We start from the raw sequence: 17,639 nt of genomic DNA, 5'->3' as shown, positions 1-17,639 counted from the left end.
CAACCCCCGCCCCGAAGCCTGCCTTGCTGCAGCAGGCGGCTGCCTCCCTTCCTCCTCCTCTGGTTCTTCCTCCCTTCTCCTCCTCTTATCCTTCTCATCGCAGCTGCTGCTCTTCCTCCCCTCTCCTCCTCTTCCATCCCCTGCCGCCTCCTCTTTTCCTCCTCCCTTCTCCTCCTCGTACCCCCTGCAACTGCTACTGCCTCTTCCTTCCTCCTGGTCCTTCCTCCTCTTCCCACCATCTCCTCTTACTGTTCTTCTTTCTTCCTTCTTCCTGCTCTGCTGGCCCCTCCCCCCCCTCCCCCACGCAGGCTTGCCTTGCCGTCTGTGGATACTGAAATCTGTGGATGGTAAGTCCACAAATATGGAGGGCAGACTGTACTGAGCAGGGGGCTGGATACAATGGTTCATGAGGGCCCTTATGTTATGATTAACACATGCATGCTCCGCCTTTTAAAACATTTTCCCAAATGAGTGTACATTTCAAGCACTAAAAAGCCACAATAAACTGTGCTTATAACGTGAACTTTAAAAAGTTTTCATACAATAATTAAATCATCAAACTCTTCTATTATTAAAAAAATAAATAAACCATCATTATATTACAAAAAGAAGGAGCGTGGTAAATTCCCTAAGAATGTAATTTTAAAATGTTGGCATGGCCACTGAAAATGTCCTGTGTGAACTGGCTAGCCAAATTTGTTAGGCTCATCCACATGCCCAGAACAGAAACCGTTATCTCTAATGGTGTTCAGAAAAATAACACCCAAAGCAGTCACTGAAATGGAAAATACTGGTTGCTAATAGCTGTGAAAGGTAGTGTTTAAGGGGTGGTTGATGAGTGGGTATGGATATGACCTCTGAGACAAAATGAACTAAGTAGAAAAACATTCAGATCAATGTTATATGGTGTGAATCCTATTGTTAGTTCTAATTAAGTACACCCATTGAATAAACTGGATGCATCCACTTGCTGACTCACTATTCATCAGTTGATTCAATGGGCTTACTGTAGCTGAGACCAACCCAGTGGTCCCCAAACTGTGCCCTTTAAGAGATTTTGGACTTCAGCTCCCAGAATCCCATACTATTGGCCAACATGGCTGAGGCCTCTGGGAGGTGAAGTCCAAAATCTCTTAAAAGGCACAGTTTGGGGACACCTGGACTAACCAATACAATTCACACCTTTGTTTCAGATCCCTGCCCTCATCACTACATGGACAAAAAGCTTTCTCATGCTCACTTTTCAAACATCCATTCTTAATTTGTACACACACACACAATTTTACCCTCAAAGTCTTTTAGCCATGACTTCAGCATGATCAAAAACTATAAGGACTACAAAACTGGACAATGAAAAACAAGCAGGCAACTGCAGGTCTTGATGTCCAGATATGTATTTCTTTTCTCCCTTTTATGTGTTACTGTGGGGAAAGCCTAGCATGGCTCTTCCTTGGGCATCATTTGAATCCTAAAATAAAATAATCCTTGCATTCATTGAGAAAGTAGGTATCATACCCCAGCCCAACATAATAATAATAATAATAATAATAATAATAATAATAATAATAATTTGTTTTATTTATATACCGCTATTCCAAAGATCATAGCGGTGAACAGCAAGTAAGCTAATTAGCAAGTAAGCTAATTTGCCCCCAACAGTCTGGGTACTCATTTTAGCGACCTCGGAAGGATGCAAGCCTGAGTCGAGCTTGGGCCCTTTTGCTGGTCTTGAACTCGCAACCTTGTGGTTTTGAGTGAATGGCTGCAGTACAGGCATTTAACCACTGCGCCACCATACTGCTTATGCCTGATAAAAATCAAGCTCAACCAGATGCTGCACAACTGTTTAGGATAATGTTGCATTGAGCCACTGCTGTAGAATTAAATTCTCTGTTCAGAGCAGGCAATACAACCAAGTAACAATGGGTGGGAGGAGGACATTTGTGCATCCTGCACTGTTGCTGTCTGGTAAATTTGGAACTGCTTGCCATGTAATAACCCTGAAATCCAAGCCCCCCTCCCCCAACCCTACAAAATGACCAAGCATTATTTCTTAATCATAAGAATTAAAAATAACTGCTTACATTGTTGGTTTCTTTTGTCTCCAGCATTCTTGAGAGGGAGACACACAGGACAATCATGCCGTGTACAATTCTTCCAGTGTGATATGATTTGTCGTGAAGATGCACAATGAGCCACTAAAAGATAGTTAAAAACATTTTATGATATTTAAAGCTTTCAGCTATTCATACTAACTGCAATGTGCTACTGATGTCTAAGAACTCATCACAATTACTTGAGATTGAATGCAGCAATGTAACTCTGAAAATTTCTGCCAGCACTCAAAATCACAAGACTTTTGTTAGTCCTGTTCTGACTGATATTCTAATCAACTAGACTGCCTTCTGAACCCATCTAATTCAAGGTCGAAGCTTCCCGGTGATATGCAACAGATTAAACTGTTATAATATTACTTGGTCCAATTGCACAATGGAGATCCAAACTGACTGATAAGATTTCTGTATACTTTAATTTCTTATCCAGACATTGTAATTTTGTAAGAAGTACATATCACTGCAAATCATTCTTCATCCAAGTCTTTCCAGGCTGTGGCTGCTTTGCATTGTAAGGTGGAAAGGTTTTAAAGGGTTATAGCCTGTGGAACTTTAAAGAAGAGGATAACAGACTTATCTCAGAAGAGTTTCACTCACCTTGGCAGGATTTTCCAGCCTGGCAATGTGTCATATGGTTAAGGACGTTCTTCATGGTTCGACAATGAGGGAGGTTACACTGTCGAACCTCACCATTTGCTTGTTCCCGCCGCTGACATTTGTGAGCATGCAATAGCAGAACAAGCTGTTGCTGAATAAGCTTCCGTTTTTCTGGGTCTGCTGTAGGAGCTCCTGATCCCATACCCTGTGGGGCAGCTGCCACCATCCCAGCCTGCTGAACTGGAGGAGTCTGCTGTTGAGCCTTCAGAGGAAAAAGAGTACAAATAGAAGTCTATTATTTATTTGATTTGATTTATATCTTGCTTTTCTCTCAAATGGGAGTCAAAGCAGCTTACAAAATAAATTATAACAGGACATCTAAAAAGTATCAAAGTGTGAAAGGCATTAAATGATACGTTCAATTAAAATACTACTTTTGAACATTAAAAGTTAAAATGCAAGACTGCATACTAAAAAAAAAAAAGCAAGTAGAAAGCTATATGTTACAATCAGCCAAACAGAAAGTATTTTCATCTTTTGAAACTTTCCACTTAAACCTGAGGGGGGAAAAGTAACATCAAATTTTTTAGTCAGTCAAACTCATCTTTCTCTCAGAACAAAGGTCACTCACCAAGCTGTTTGCTGCTGAGGATGAAGAAAACCCATTCTTTAGTAAGGCTCACCTAGCAACACACCATCACATAATTGTACTGAACACCAAGGTAGGAATCCTGACTATTGTTAGGAAAGTGCACCTGCTAGATACTAATAGAGTGTCTATAGTATCCCTAATGACAGCAGTCACAAAACCTAATAACATCAAATATGGTATAATTATTGAGTATTTCAAGCTTCTGGCAGCCAACTTACAAACAGACCATACCTAATATTACAGGGAAAGGATACATCAAGCACAAGCGACAGATCCACTATGGTTGTTATTAGCAATACGTGGAGAGGACTAATATAGTTGAGGATTATGAATACAACAAGACCTACCTGTTCTGTCTAGCAACTCCCTTTTTGGGAAGTAGTAAGCTGAGCACTAGGTCTACAATGGGTTTTTTTATGCAACTTGGGAACTTTACAGACTGGCCTGAAGGCAGAGTCAAGGTGTAGCGACCTGACAATGCACACCTGAGTCCCCGCCCCCCGGGGCGCCCTGATGTCGCGAGCTGCTCCAGATGGTGTATGGCATCATGACATGCCTCTGGCACTGTGTCTAGATGATGCAGCGCTGAAGGGACACCATATAGCCGTGCCGCCACAGCTATGGAACCCTTTTGAGAGCACAAAAAGGAGCCATTTTTTGCGGCTCCTTTTTGCACTCTAAAAAGGCTGGATTGGGGCCGTGGTGTGAGGTTGCTGCAGCCCCGATCCAGCTAGGAAAGGGGCAGCTTGAGGCCACCCCTTAGAGGCCATCTGTCAAACCCCTACATCTTTTAATAAATATCATTATTTAAAAGTACATCTAGGTTCCCTTAAAAAAAGGGATCCAGGCAGAAAATCATGGTAGATCTCCTTAACATTAGTTGTTAGGAGAATTCAACACAACTAAAGCCACTCTTGCGCTAAAACAAATTCACCTTTCCAGTTAGTGTCAAACTCCAATGGTCTTCCTTTTTGTGATTTTTTAAAAAAGTGTTCAGACTCTTTTTAAGAATACTGCATCTTCTTAGCTTCCAACCACAACCAGAGCTGAAAGATACAGGTTTCTACTAGTCTGTATGCAAGCATTCTAAAGTTTCAGTTATGCTAATAATGAAAGAATGAACTTTAATCTGAATTGCCTTTACGTCATCATTCCCAAATTACTAATACTGAAATTAAATTTGTGTGAAGTACAGTATTCACAATAATTTCCCACTGTATGCCATAAAATATTCTTATGCCAGAGTGGATAAAACAGATTGTTTTGGAACAAAAGCATGATTGTTTTTATTAAAATGCTAAAAAAATCCTTTACTGTTTTAATTTTTGGATGATTCTCATGACACAAATGGTAGGTAAAGCTTTACTTAAAATTTTACACTGCTCTGTAACACTTAAAACAGTTCTAGTCTCAGAATAAAAATGACGGGAGAAGTATGGAAGATGTGATCTAGTTGCAGAGGTTTTAAGGACAGCATACATACATTTACTGTTTTAAAAATTAAAAATAGAAGTTTTTTTTAATAATTTAAAAAGCAAGCAGAATGGTTCATAATCAAATTGGTCTAATTTTATCCTATCTTATACAGATGGCAAGATTTTTTTCTTTAACGAATCAGTTCATTGCAAGATGTCTGAATTAGCCTAATTAGAAATTTAAGTTTTTTACTAGTGCTAAAAACTATTAATCCACTAAAGTTTTGCTTGCTAATCAAATGAAATCCATAGAACAGAATTAAGGGAAAACATGTTTATTGGTTTCAAAGGTATTCTAAATTTATTTTATATTATTGTAGATATGAAAAGAAGATTTTCCCCCTTCCAATTGTTACTAGCAATCTTATGATTGTTGTTGTTAACTGTTATTGGCTTCAATCTATGGCAAACACATGAACCTCCAAGTGTTGACCTATCAGCGGCAGTCCAGCTCAGGTGTTGCAGACTCAGGGCTGTGACTTCCTTGATTGAGTCCACCCATCTGGAATGCTATCTTCTTCTTTGCCTACTGCCTTCCACCTTCCCATGTATTACTGTCTATCTCTTTCGGCCAGTGAGGGAGAGAATAGGCTGGCCCAGCGTCATCAGGGGCTAGCCTGAAGATAGAGGCTCCTCCCTCCATAACTGTCATCTTTCGGCCTGTGAGGGAGAGAATAGGCTGGCCCAGCTCCATCAGGGGCTAGCCTGAAGATAGAGCGCCCTCCCTCAATAACTGTCATCTTTCGGCCTGTGAGGGAGAGAATAGGCTGGCCCAGTTCCACCAGGGCTAGCCTGAAGAAGAGCCCTCCCTCCGGTCCATCTGCCTTGGTCCAGGCCTCAGAGGGAGAGAAGAACTGCTGGACCTGATTACCTCCCCCCCCCCCACCATTCCCTTCTCCTTTTGTGTCGTGTCTTTTAGATTGTAAGCCTGAGGGCAGGGAACTGTCTATTATCCCCTCTGTTGTAAACCGCTTGGATTCCCAGTGATTGGGCGGTATATAAATAAAACCTATTATTATTATTATTATTATTATTATTATTATTATTATTATTATTATGTCTTCTCATGATATAGCCTAAATACAACAGTTTAGTCATCTTGACTTCCCAGGATAGGTCAGGCTCAAAGATCCATTTATTTGTCTTTTTAGTAATCTATGGTATCTACAGAACTCTTCTCCAACACCACATTTCAAATGAGTTGATTTTCTTCCTATCAGTCTTCTTCATTGTCCAGGTTTCACAATCACACATAGAAATGGGAAATATAATGGCATGGACAATCCTAATTTTAGTATTCAATTATCTAGCTTTACATTTCTGGACCTTGTCTAGCCCTTTCAAAGCTGCCCTTCCAAGTCTGAGTCTTCTGATTTCTTGACTATAGTCTCCACTCTGATTAATGATTGAGCCAAGGTATAGAAAATCTTAAATTATTCCAGTATCTTCATCATCTAATCTGTGGTTATTGTTTTTGTTTTCTTAATGTTCAACTGTAAACCTGCCTTTACACTTTCTTGCTTGATTTTCTTCAGTAATCATTCCATGCCTTTTCTATTTTCTGCTATTAGCATGGTGTCATCTGCATATCTTAAATCGCTGGTGTCCCTTCTTCCTTTTCATGCCTCCTTCCTCTGAATCTAACTCCGCTTTACCTACAACAGATTCAGCATACAAGTTAAAAAGATAGGGCAGTGATGGTGACCCTTTTAGGACTGCATGCCCAAATTAAAAGGCCGTCAAGCACCGGGTGTTGCCTGGTGTTGGGGGCAGGATTCCACCCTATGGGGGTGGGACTTGCACCCTCCAAGGGTAAAGACCTCCAGGACAGGACATCTTCCCCCCATCCTCCTGGGCTTTCAGCTGCCTCTCCAGAGGCAGCTGAAGGCCAGGGATGGCAGAGGAGGAGGAGGAACGGGCGCACACCTGTTCCTCCTCTTCCCCACCCTCAGCGCACCACAATAAATGGCTTTGCGTGCCATCTCTGGCACACGTTCCATAGGTTCGCCACTTTGCTGCTCTCAACGTTGTAAGTGGCAGAGGGCTACCTTTTCTTCCTCCTCTTCCCTGCCTCTACCTCCTCTTCTCTTCTTTCTCTCTCCCATTACCGCTGTTGCGGCTCTTTTTCCTTTTCTTCCTCCTTTTCCTTCCTCCTCCTCCTTCCCTTACCCCCTCCCATCACTGGTATCACTACTCTTCCTCCTCCTTGTCCTTCCTCCTCCTTCTTCCTCCTCCTCCTCTTATCCTCTCCATCACTGCTACTCATCATCTTTCTCCCTCCTCCTCCTCCGCTGCCCCCCCCCCATGGGCTTGCCATGGGCTCAAATCCGCACATGGACAAGGAGGGCGGACTGTAGAACCAATTCTTTACGAGTGATCCATTGCTTTCCATTATCTATACAATTAAAGGGTTAATGAAATAATCTATAAAGCACAGACTGGTTTTCTTTCGAAATTCTTTGGATTACCAACATGAATGGTATGAAAACTACTTAGCCACACTCTCTCTAAAAATTAATCTGTACTCTATATAAACTGGATCTCAACCACATCTGGTAACTTAACCTTTAGCAAAACAATATGTCTACATTATGACATATAGGTTGAGTCTCCCTTATTTGAAATTCTTAGGACCAGAAATGGTTTGGATTTCCAAGTTTTCTGGACTTTGGAACATTTGCATATACATAATGAGATATCTTGCAGATGGAACCCAAGTCTAAACATGAAATTCATTTATGTTTCATATACACCTTATACACCTAGCTTGAGTGTAATTTTATACACAATATATTTACTAATTGTGTATGAAACAAAATTTATGCACACTGAACCATCAGAAAGCAAAGGTATCACTATCTTGGTCACTAGCTCTGAGAAGAGAGGGGGTGCTTATGATCAGGTGATAAAATGGATGCCAAGGCTGTGATCTGACACCTGCATGTGCTGTGTTTTAGACCAGCATTCAGATTCATTTGTAGAAATACTAAGATTTCCTTTACACCAGCTGTGAGGGAAAATATGGCTGATCTGTGAGCTCATCTGAGATATTCTAATTATCAAACTTACCTTAAAGCTAAATGTGTATTTACTATATTATGTGCATAACCAGCTCATAATGTGAAAATCACTGTTTCTCTTTCCTGACAGATTTTCCAGAGTACCCTGGAGATTAGAGGCATTTGGGAGAAGATGTATTGGAGATCTGGAAGCCAGGTTGTTTGGAGGGGGTCCTGATCTTCTGCGCTGGGGGAATGAAACCTGGTTTGTGTCTGAGGCAAATAGATTTCACTCAAAGATGACCAAAATGTGACTGCATTGGTGGAAGACAGTTCTGTCTGAGGTCCATCCTCCTAGATCCAGTATGTACCTGCTGAGAAAGTCAGCTTCCGTGTTAGGGAGCCCTGGATGTGATGTGATGATATGGAGAGTAACTTCTCCTCTGCCCAAGAGAGAAAATAGTCAGCCTTCTTGTTTAGGGATAAGGAGCAAAGACTGCCTTGTCTTGTCAGTTAAGATTTGGCTGCTGTTGTCTGTCCAGACGTTTGTGTGCCCCCTTGAGAGCCTGAAAGAGTGCTAGTTTGATAGCCTGTAGCTTTAGACAATTGATGCAGTGGGATTTGTTCCAGACCTGCTGAGCTATACAGTCCTTGAAATAAGCCCCCAACCCAAGTGGTTGGCAAGTGCTAAAGACTTCCCTGAGATGGTCCTGAAACAGAACAAGGACAGTCTGTCTTCCCTAGTAAGATGAATACTGGTGCAAAATTTCTTTGGGGGGTGAAACAGGCGGACCCAAAGGGGCAGCTTGGATTGGGGCTGCAGCAAACAGACACACGGCCCCACTCCAGACAGTTTCGGCCCCAAACATCCACTCCTATTTGGGGCAGAAAAAAGACGCCCCTTTCCCTTTGGAGCTGGCTTTTTGTCAATTCTGGGGCATGTAGCATCTAAATGCCATGCCCCAAGCCAGCAAGAAGCCGACTTGACTGGGCCGTCCTTTTTGGCCGTTCTTATGTGAGACTGAAAGGGGAAACAGGACTCACTGAAGGAGGAGGGAGTGGAATCTTGCCCATGTGGCGAGATGAATGCAGGAAACTATGAGGCCTAGAAGGTGAGAAAGTGAGATCAGGTCTCCTACGTCATGCTCACAAAGAGGACAGCCTCCTTTCTGATCTTTCCTATCCCCTCTGGGGATGGAGTAATAAGATCTTTCCTGATGTCTATGAGTGCTCCTAAATGTATCAGCTTTTTTGTTGAAACATGGTGGGGTTTTTTGTTTTTGTTAGTTTTTTTGGATGTTGGTGGTGGTATTGTCTGTGACAACTTGGACCACCCTGTGAAAGCATTAGTGACAGGAAGAAGTTCTGATGTGCACGAGTGGAGTCCATCGGCCCTGAACCCAAAGATCTTTGCAGTGAGTTTCCCAGCCAGTCATGGATGCATTGGCAGTGACCATCCTGGCCCACACCCCTGTTGGGAGGGTTAGTCTCTTGTAATGCCAGTTGGAAAGATGGTCAAACACCGACAGAAATAAGTTTTGTAGGGATCTGAACTTCATGCGCACCAGACAGGTGATAGCTGTGGTTGACGCCATGACGTCCAGGAGCAGTTGGACATCTCTCACCGATGGATGGGAGAGACGAAGGACAATTCGAATGTGAGATCAAAGAGTCTCAGCACTTCTTGTATGAAGATAGTTACGAGCCATGACAGAGTCCAGAGATGCTCCTATTTACTCTATCACCCTGACCAGTTCCAGAATAGACTTGGAAGGTTTGATGGTAAGACTGGGGTCTGTGAGGAGAGACAGAGTATAGTGAATGTCTTTGAAGAGTTGGTTGTGAAAGGACGACACCAGATGCCATTAGTCTAGGTAAGGGAAAATCTTTATCCCTTGAACATGAAGAAGTGAAATCACCACTGCCAGGCACTTAGTGAAGACCCTGGGGGGTGGTGGAAAGGCTGAAGGGTAAGATGGTATATTAATAGAGATCTCCATCCATGGCAAAATGAAGGTATTTTCAATGATGAGGCTGAATTGTAATGTGGAAGTAAGCATCTTTCAGGTTGTTAAGAGGCGAACCAATCTCCTTGAAGAAGAAAGGGCAGGATGGACTGCAGAGTTACCATCTTCAATTTGCATGGAGTGTTGTAGTGGTTGCCTCCTCTCATGTCTAAGATAGAATGAAGGTTTCCATCCTTCTTGGGAACCATGAAGTACCTGACAAAGTAAGCATCTAACCTGCACCTGTCTGGAACACTGTGGATGGCAACTTTGTCAAGATGGGAGGTGATTTCCTCTTGTAAGGTTGGTGACGATCAAGTGGAATGAAAGACGCCAAGAGGTGGAGTACTTGAAAATTCTATTGCATATCCAAGGCTGTTCCTTCACTGTTCCTCCACTCCTTCAGTTTCCCTGAATTATCTACTCTTTTACTAAAATGTTTGGTTGATAAACTATTCATAGCTCATTCTTCTACATTTTTCTAATCTCAGTCTTGAAAAACTGTTATAATTTCTCTCACTTCTGTTCCCATAACTCCATTACATATTTCCAGTCTTTAGCTTTCCTCTATGATTAATTATCTATTAAAATCATCAGTTTGTTAGTTTCTACCATTTCATATAGCTTTACAAGCCAATCTGTAAATGCTATTTTTCGATGTCAAGAAACACAAAACATAAAAAGAGAAGTAGAGGCCATAAGAGACAGAAGAAAAAATGTCCAGCCAGGCGGAAACTGTGTATGTGTGGGGGGGAAATCCCTGCTTTTCTCTTATTGCTTTTTGTAGGGGGACAAAAAAGGTGTAAGAAACAAGAAGAATAGGAAACTGGAAAAATAGTAAATTCTGAAGGTATACAGAGTACTCAGCTAGAAGATGACCAAATAGAAGTTACTCTTGCAACGGATGAAAGAGAACCAAGGTGGAGCTAGATTCGCGGGACTGGGAATGATCAGTACATGGGAGTGGACAGGGCTACCTGCCAATCTGCTCAGCTTTTGAACCTCTGAATAGAGTCTCTGTAGAGGCGTAAAACCCTAATGTGTGAGGCACAAAGCCACACACACTGATCCATAAAAGGAAGAGCAACTAACAAGGGCATAGGTAATGCCCGTTCTATTAATCCAAAATGGCAGTCTAGTAGACCTGGTTCAAAATGGCCACCAATGTGTGGGTGTGCACATGGTTGCTTACTTAAGGGCCATCACTTGCGAATACGCCCATTTGTAAAGGCCACTCAGGTCTTATCTCTCCTTGGGCAGTTCTGGAGGAGAGTTCTATAGCAAAATCTTTTCAAAATGCTGAGGGGATGCAGCCTGAGAAACTGAAATAATGTTCTCTTCCAAAACAAACCAACAAACATCAGTGTCATTTGTTCACAAGTGCTGGAGAGGCTTTCAAAGCCTGATCTTTGTCTTAAGGGGAAGGGGAAAAGAACAGATGCCTCAACCCTGTCCAGGTTAAAAGGAGCTGTCTTCCTGCTAGAGAGGATTTTCTTCCACATAAACCTCCCTGGCAGCAGCAAAGGCTCTGGAATAGGCAATCACTAGAGGGGAGTTTAGCATTGAGCATACATCCTTGTAACTCCTGCAGGAGCTGGCTAGGAATACTCCAATATCTCTTTCTAAACCACCCTGCCTAGCAGGGAAGGGTGCGGAACTTGAGGGAATTTCAATTTCATATTAGCTTGCCCCATTATGCACACAAACAGACCCCCCCCCATTAAATAAACGTGAGAAGAGGTGAGGGAAACAGGTTGGGGGGGGGAGCGGCTACAGACGTGATGAGACTTGGATGAAGATCGCCAATGAATACCAGGTGCAGTAGGCTGTATTTCAGAGGAAGGAACTAGTAAAGCTACCTCTGAGTACTGTTTGCCTAACATAGCCTTTTGAAATTCACGGCATTGTCATAAGTTAACAGTTCACTTGAAGGCACACATACACACAATCAAATGTAGATTTAATTTAAAACAGGGATGCACTAAGCAAAACTGTTTTCAGATTAGTGTTCAATTCATTAAAAAAGGAGCCACCTTTTTTCATTTTAAGATGGGCAAAAGGGGGGGGGGAGACTGAACAGATTCTTCATGTACACTACCTGAAGAACATAACACTTATAAACCAATGTTAATATGTATACAGAATATAAGAGGTTGTATAAGTATTCAGGATGGTATTTGATATAGTATTTTATATAGGCTCTTTTTACTATTATCGGTTTTTCTTGGCAAGTTTTGTTGAGGAGGCTTTGCCTTTGCCTTCTTCTGTGGCTAAGAGAGTATGATTTACATAAATAATTATGGATTCTATGTTCAGACATGGTTGAATTAGCATTCCTTGATCATTCCTAACATCCTCACATAGTTTTCCATTTGGAGCCTCAGGTTTAAACATTTTATGAATGTGAAAAGCAGGGTTGGAAAAGGACCCGTTTTAAAAACAACATCCAACAATTACAATAATATGCTATATAAGTGGCATTTGATGCTGGTAAGTTAGCAAAAACGCAGGGAAATATACAAACGACAGCAGGTTGAAAGTGCAGTAAGGTCAAAGGTATCTTTTTCCATACCTGGTGGTAGTGTCAAAAAAACCACCACACTACCCCCCGCATGCCCAGAAAACCCAGAAACAGATATATACTCATAACTAGGACCTTAGAAATCAACTGTCTCATAGAACAAGAAATGTATTTACTGAACATGCTGCCTCCTTTAGAAAACTAAATAGAAAGAACATTTTGGAGAATTCTGTTATATATATATATATAAAATATCTCAGCAGCAAGAGTAGTATATGTCAAACAATGGAAAAAATTGGAAACAGCCTCAGAAGAAGATTGGCTTGTAAAGCTATATGAAATGGTAGAAACTAACAAACTGATGATTATAATAGATAATTAATCATAGAGGAAAGCTAAAGAAGACTGGAAATATGTAATGGAGTTATGGGAACAGAAGTGAGAGAAATTATAACAGTTTTTCAAGACTGAGATTAGAAAAATGTAGAAGAAGAATGAGCTATGAATAGTTTATCAACCAAACATTTTAGTAAAAGAGTAGATAATTCAGGGAAATTGAAGGAATGAAGGAACAGTAAAGATGTACCTAGTCCCAGTCTAATAAGATTAGGAACTGGAATGGATTTGTGCAATATGATGAGTTATGTTAACAATCTGTCATTTTAGTGAGAGGTGTTTTTTTTAAAGATTTAAATGTAAACACTTAAAATTAATACATTTATTTTACTAATAATAGTATCAAATTTATCATTATTGTCACTGTTATCAACATTATTAGTGATATTATTACCACTGCTCTGTTTATTTTAGTAAGGTGATAGCAAATTATTAATTGTTCATACAAAGGTGATTTGAGATTGGTATGAATAAAATACAAAATGTATCAACCCTTAAAAATGGCCAGTTATTGTGTTTATATCAGTTGTGGGTTGATGTGTTTTGTTTTGTTTTGCATTAATGCTTTCATGAAAAAATGTGCATCCTAATTATTATATTAATACGGTGAAACATTATTTGATATATTAGAAAGCTTGATCAAATATGTTTTACTGTTTTCTAATATTAACAATCCAAAGTAATTATGCTTTGGTATGCTTTATATCTCTGAATAAAACACCAATTTTTAATTGCTTATTATTTCTATTAGATCTGAATATATGTGAACTATACATAATACAAAGTACTCCTAGAGTCATTTTGGTATGTTAATTGAAGGATTTGTTTCTGAATGGAATACAAACTTGTGGCTCAAGGGCTTGTAAACAATTCTGAAATCATAAATTGGGAACAAAGTTTGTTGAAAGAGAAGGGACTCTATAGGTCTGGCAAGTAAAGCAGAGCTGAGCACAGTCAAGGGCTCATACTGATCCCTCCAGGGGACTTTAGAGGGCTGCAACCTCCACATCTACCAAGATTTTTTCAAATTTGCCCTCCATAACCTAATACTCCTTGGGAATATGGAGACAATGTCACCATGTTTTTGCCCCTCCAAAAAGAAGTGACTCAGACTTACCTCATTTTTGAAATAGAGTTAATGAAAGAGAACTGATATCAACACACATCTTAAGAGATGGAATAAGCATACCAATTATACATTGATTCAATGATATCTGATTAAAGTAAAAGCTAGTATCATAAGTTTTGTCATCAGTGTTGAAGTACGCATGGAAAGATAGAACTTAGCATCATTTACTACTTGATGTAAATAATTCTGAAATAATGAGGAACATGTAAGCATAGCCTTCTCAAGCTGGTGAAAACTACAACCCCCACCACTATTCCAATGGCCCATGCTGGTCCAACCTACTTGTTTTTCTCTTATTGCTTTTATTATGATTATTAAAGGTAAATCCTTTCTTTCTCCGAGTTGCATAATCATAGTTCAACTAACATTCTATCATGCCCTTGGCCTTGTTTTAATGAAGAATCACTGGTTTATGAAGAATCAGATTTTAAGGAACATTATCTTTCTTAACCTTAGAGGGGGTGCTAGGAGTGCAAAAGCAGTTCTGTGAGCAACATGTACATAGCATAATGGTTGCAAATCATAAACTGGTATTGGAAGGAACCCTAAACTATTTAATGAAATGTGTATACAGTTGTACCTCAATTAACAAAGCCTGACAGTGAAGCTCCTTTTTGCAAATACTTTTTATACCTGATCAGCCTCTCTTCTTTGTCCTCTGTCTACCTGGAAGTTATCTAGCAGCATTGACATTGAGAGGATAACAATGAAGGACTGAAGAAACAGATTTTTGGTGTCGAGGTTACTACACTAGTCTTCAGTAAACAATGCAACAAAAGCTTGAGCTAGGAAAGAGCAAGAATCTACTTTAACCATGTGTGCCTGTCTACAGTGGAAGGGAATTCCATAACCTGAAAATGGTCACAGAGAAATCTTTCTGCCATATCCTCTCCCAGCATATCTATGATAGTAATGGGACTGATTTAAGCTTACACACTTTTTTCTAAGTATTTTTTCCTTGAGGACCAGTAAGCTCACAACAGGTGCTTCAAAAGACATCACATCACCTTCAACATACTGTATGAGGCAAAAAAAAAAAGTATTGTCTCTGTCTCTTAAAAGTGCAGAAGAACAAGTTGCTTACCTGTAACTGTGGTTCTTCAAGTTATCTGTGACCTCACAAAATGAGATTTCTGCATCTGCACAGTGCAAATTTTGGAGCTTTTAAAGCTATAGGGCTAGTGTTTAGGAAGTTGCCCAGCTCCCTTCCCACTCAACTATATAGCGTGCTCTGTCACCTAATGCTATAAGTCCACTAAGCAGCACAATTTATGGAAAAGAAGTTGGCATGATACAATGTGGGGAGGAGGGATGAGCTTGTGTGAGGTCACAGATGACCATTTGAAGAACTACAGTTACAGGTAGGCAACCTGTTTTCCATCTTCATGATCTCCATGATTCACAGAAAATGGCAGACTAGGAAATTATTTACCACCGGAGGTGGGAGAGTTGTGCTATACAGAAGAAGAGTATAACCCTTCTAAAGGCAATCTCTTCTGGAACCAAGAGTCTATACAGTCTGCCCTTGCTTTACATGCGGGAGCCGTTCCAGACTCCCCTATGTAAAGCAAATACCGCGCATGCTCAAGCCCCAATTAACTGAATGGGGCTCGTGCATGCGGTGGCACGGCGGCACATGGCCCATTAGTCACAATGGGATGCGCCGCCCCTTGCGCCCCACGTGCTCCCACATGGCTTTCAGCGTATGCTGAAAACCGTGTATAGTGCACCGCCTATGACACAGGCGCACTGTACTATAGTGGGAGACAAAGGTCGAGAGCTGTAACTATGTTGCAGCCTGACAGATGTCTTGGAGGGGAATACCACTGAAGGAGGCTGGTGGCAGAGCAACTTGATTTGGGCAGGAGATCAATTGCCCACTTGCTTGTACATCAGAGGGATAGTCGCTTCAATCCATTGAAGAAACGTTAACTAGAAACTGGCAGTCCATGTTTATGGGATGAGTAACAAATGAAGAGGCACTGTTTTTAGCAAACCATACGGTCAACATAGGGACCAACAGACATCTATGAAATGCAGCAACATTTCAAGGCTGTTGGACAGGTGCAGCATAAATGCAGGTATGATGATGTCCAGGTTAATATGAAAGTGAGAGATGACTTTAGGGAGGAACTAATGTCTTGGTGAAGGACCATCTAATCCTTGTGAAAAGAAATATAGGATTGGTACAAAGGATCCATCTTGAGATACGGTAACTGCTAGTAAGAAGACAGTCTTCCAGGTCAGAAGTCTAAAATTACCTCTGGCCATGGGTTTGAAAAGAGGTTTCAAAAAATGAGATAGGACCAATTGGAGGTTCAGGAGAGGGGTGTTGGAGCTACCATGAGAGGATGTAGGTTTCTGGTAACCCTTTAAGAACTGTCCAATCAAGGGATGAAGAAAGCAAGAGGGTTTGCTCATGCACTGGAAATGCTTTAAGAGAGCTGACAAGTAGCACTTAACAAAGGGAAAAGACAATGCCTTCCCTGTGAGAGATATGAGAAAGTTGAGAATGTCAGTGGTGCTTGCTACTGTGGAGGAGATGCCCTGGGAATGGAAGAAGGTAAAGAATGCTTTCCATTTATATGCATACAACCTCCATGTAGAGAGTGGGTTTGTGGGCTGCTTCCAGGATTCATTAAACTAGAGATGAAATGGATGTCACAGGAAAGCTTTCCAAATCATAAATTTGAGCATGGGAAGATCTGGGTGTCTCACTCTGCCTTGGCTGATGGTGACAAAGTCTGGAGGGGGGGGGAAGTCGAGATATGTTCAGTTGGAGACGTGGAGCAGGAAGGCAAATCACATCTGTCTAGGCCACCAAGTGGTGATGCACCTGGTCCCATCTCTCTGAATCTTGACAATGACCCCTTGTGATCAGAAAAAAGGGAGGAAAAGACAGTTGAACCAAGGGCCAGAGAACCTGCCAGTTATCTCCAAGGCTCCTTTTCCCCTCTGGGAACTGGGAGCAGAGAGTTGCACACTGCTGACTCTGGGGAGAGTCTACCTCTGCAGTGCCTCAAGTCAAAAAGAAAAGGAGAAGAGGGTCTCGATGAAGAATCCATTCACGTGGACAGGGGGGCATGACTGAGGGTGTCTATAAGAACATTCTGCCCCCTGGGCAGGTGAACTGCTGACAGCCAAATGAGTCTCCAGATACCCCAGTTCCAGAGCTGGCATGCCAGCTGAAGGGGAATATTCAACTTCATCTAAACCTGTTAGTTGATCTCATAGATTATTGTGGTATTGTCAGATACTTGGACAGTGGCAATCTGTTCTCATTTGCTGTGATGCTTAAGGTGAAAGTTTCAGTATAGATAGCTGTGGTAACCTTTCAGTCCTCGTTGGAGAAGTTATGAAGGAAAAAAGAAGTTTGTACTACAAGAGGTTGACCACAATTTGTGTGCCACCTGAAGTAGGCATGGAAGAGGTGGAAGAGAGGCAGATGAAGGGGGTCCAACTTGTAATCACCGATACATTGAGCTTTGGATTTGTGATGCTGAGCTTTGAACCTGTGAAGTGAGGGACTGAGCCATACGGAGGAGATGGTCAACAAAGGCCCAGATGTCACTGTGTGGAGATGCAGGGTTGCATTTTCCAAGGACAGGGCATGGTGAGACCTCCACCAACTGAACCTGGTGATCAGAAGAGTCTGTTGCTTCGCACAATACCAATAACTGCCAAAGTGCAGCCTGAGTGAGTTGTATGGGTTTCACTAATAACTGTGGTGATAGCAGAACCAGGCTGTGT

The 17,639-nt window shown here is 41.4% G+C and overlaps 1 protein-coding gene across 1 annotated transcript in view; it reads right to left on the bottom strand.

The window, feature by feature from the left end:
* EP300 (EP300 lysine acetyltransferase) overlaps positions 1–17,639 on the bottom strand; it is a 102,627-nt gene that overhangs the window by 47,526 nt on the left and 37,462 nt on the right. The window contains exons 4-5 of the mRNA XM_089523692.1: positions 2,712–2,973; positions 2,085–2,198 (exon numbers count right to left, since the gene is read on the bottom strand). Of these exons, the coding sequence (XP_089379818.1) occupies positions 2,085–2,198; positions 2,712–2,973 (376 nt within the window). The remainder of the gene's footprint in view (positions 1–2,084; positions 2,199–2,711; positions 2,974–17,639) is intronic.

This window comes from Sceloporus occidentalis, unplaced genomic scaffold, assembly GCF_023333645.1.
Source record: "Sceloporus occidentalis isolate IW3139 unplaced genomic scaffold, rSceOcc1.0.p SCAF_5, whole genome shotgun sequence".
Classification (NCBI taxonomy): Eukaryota; Metazoa; Chordata; class Lepidosauria; order Squamata; family Phrynosomatidae; genus Sceloporus; species Sceloporus occidentalis.
This window is presented reverse-complemented; position numbering and strand designations above follow the sequence as displayed.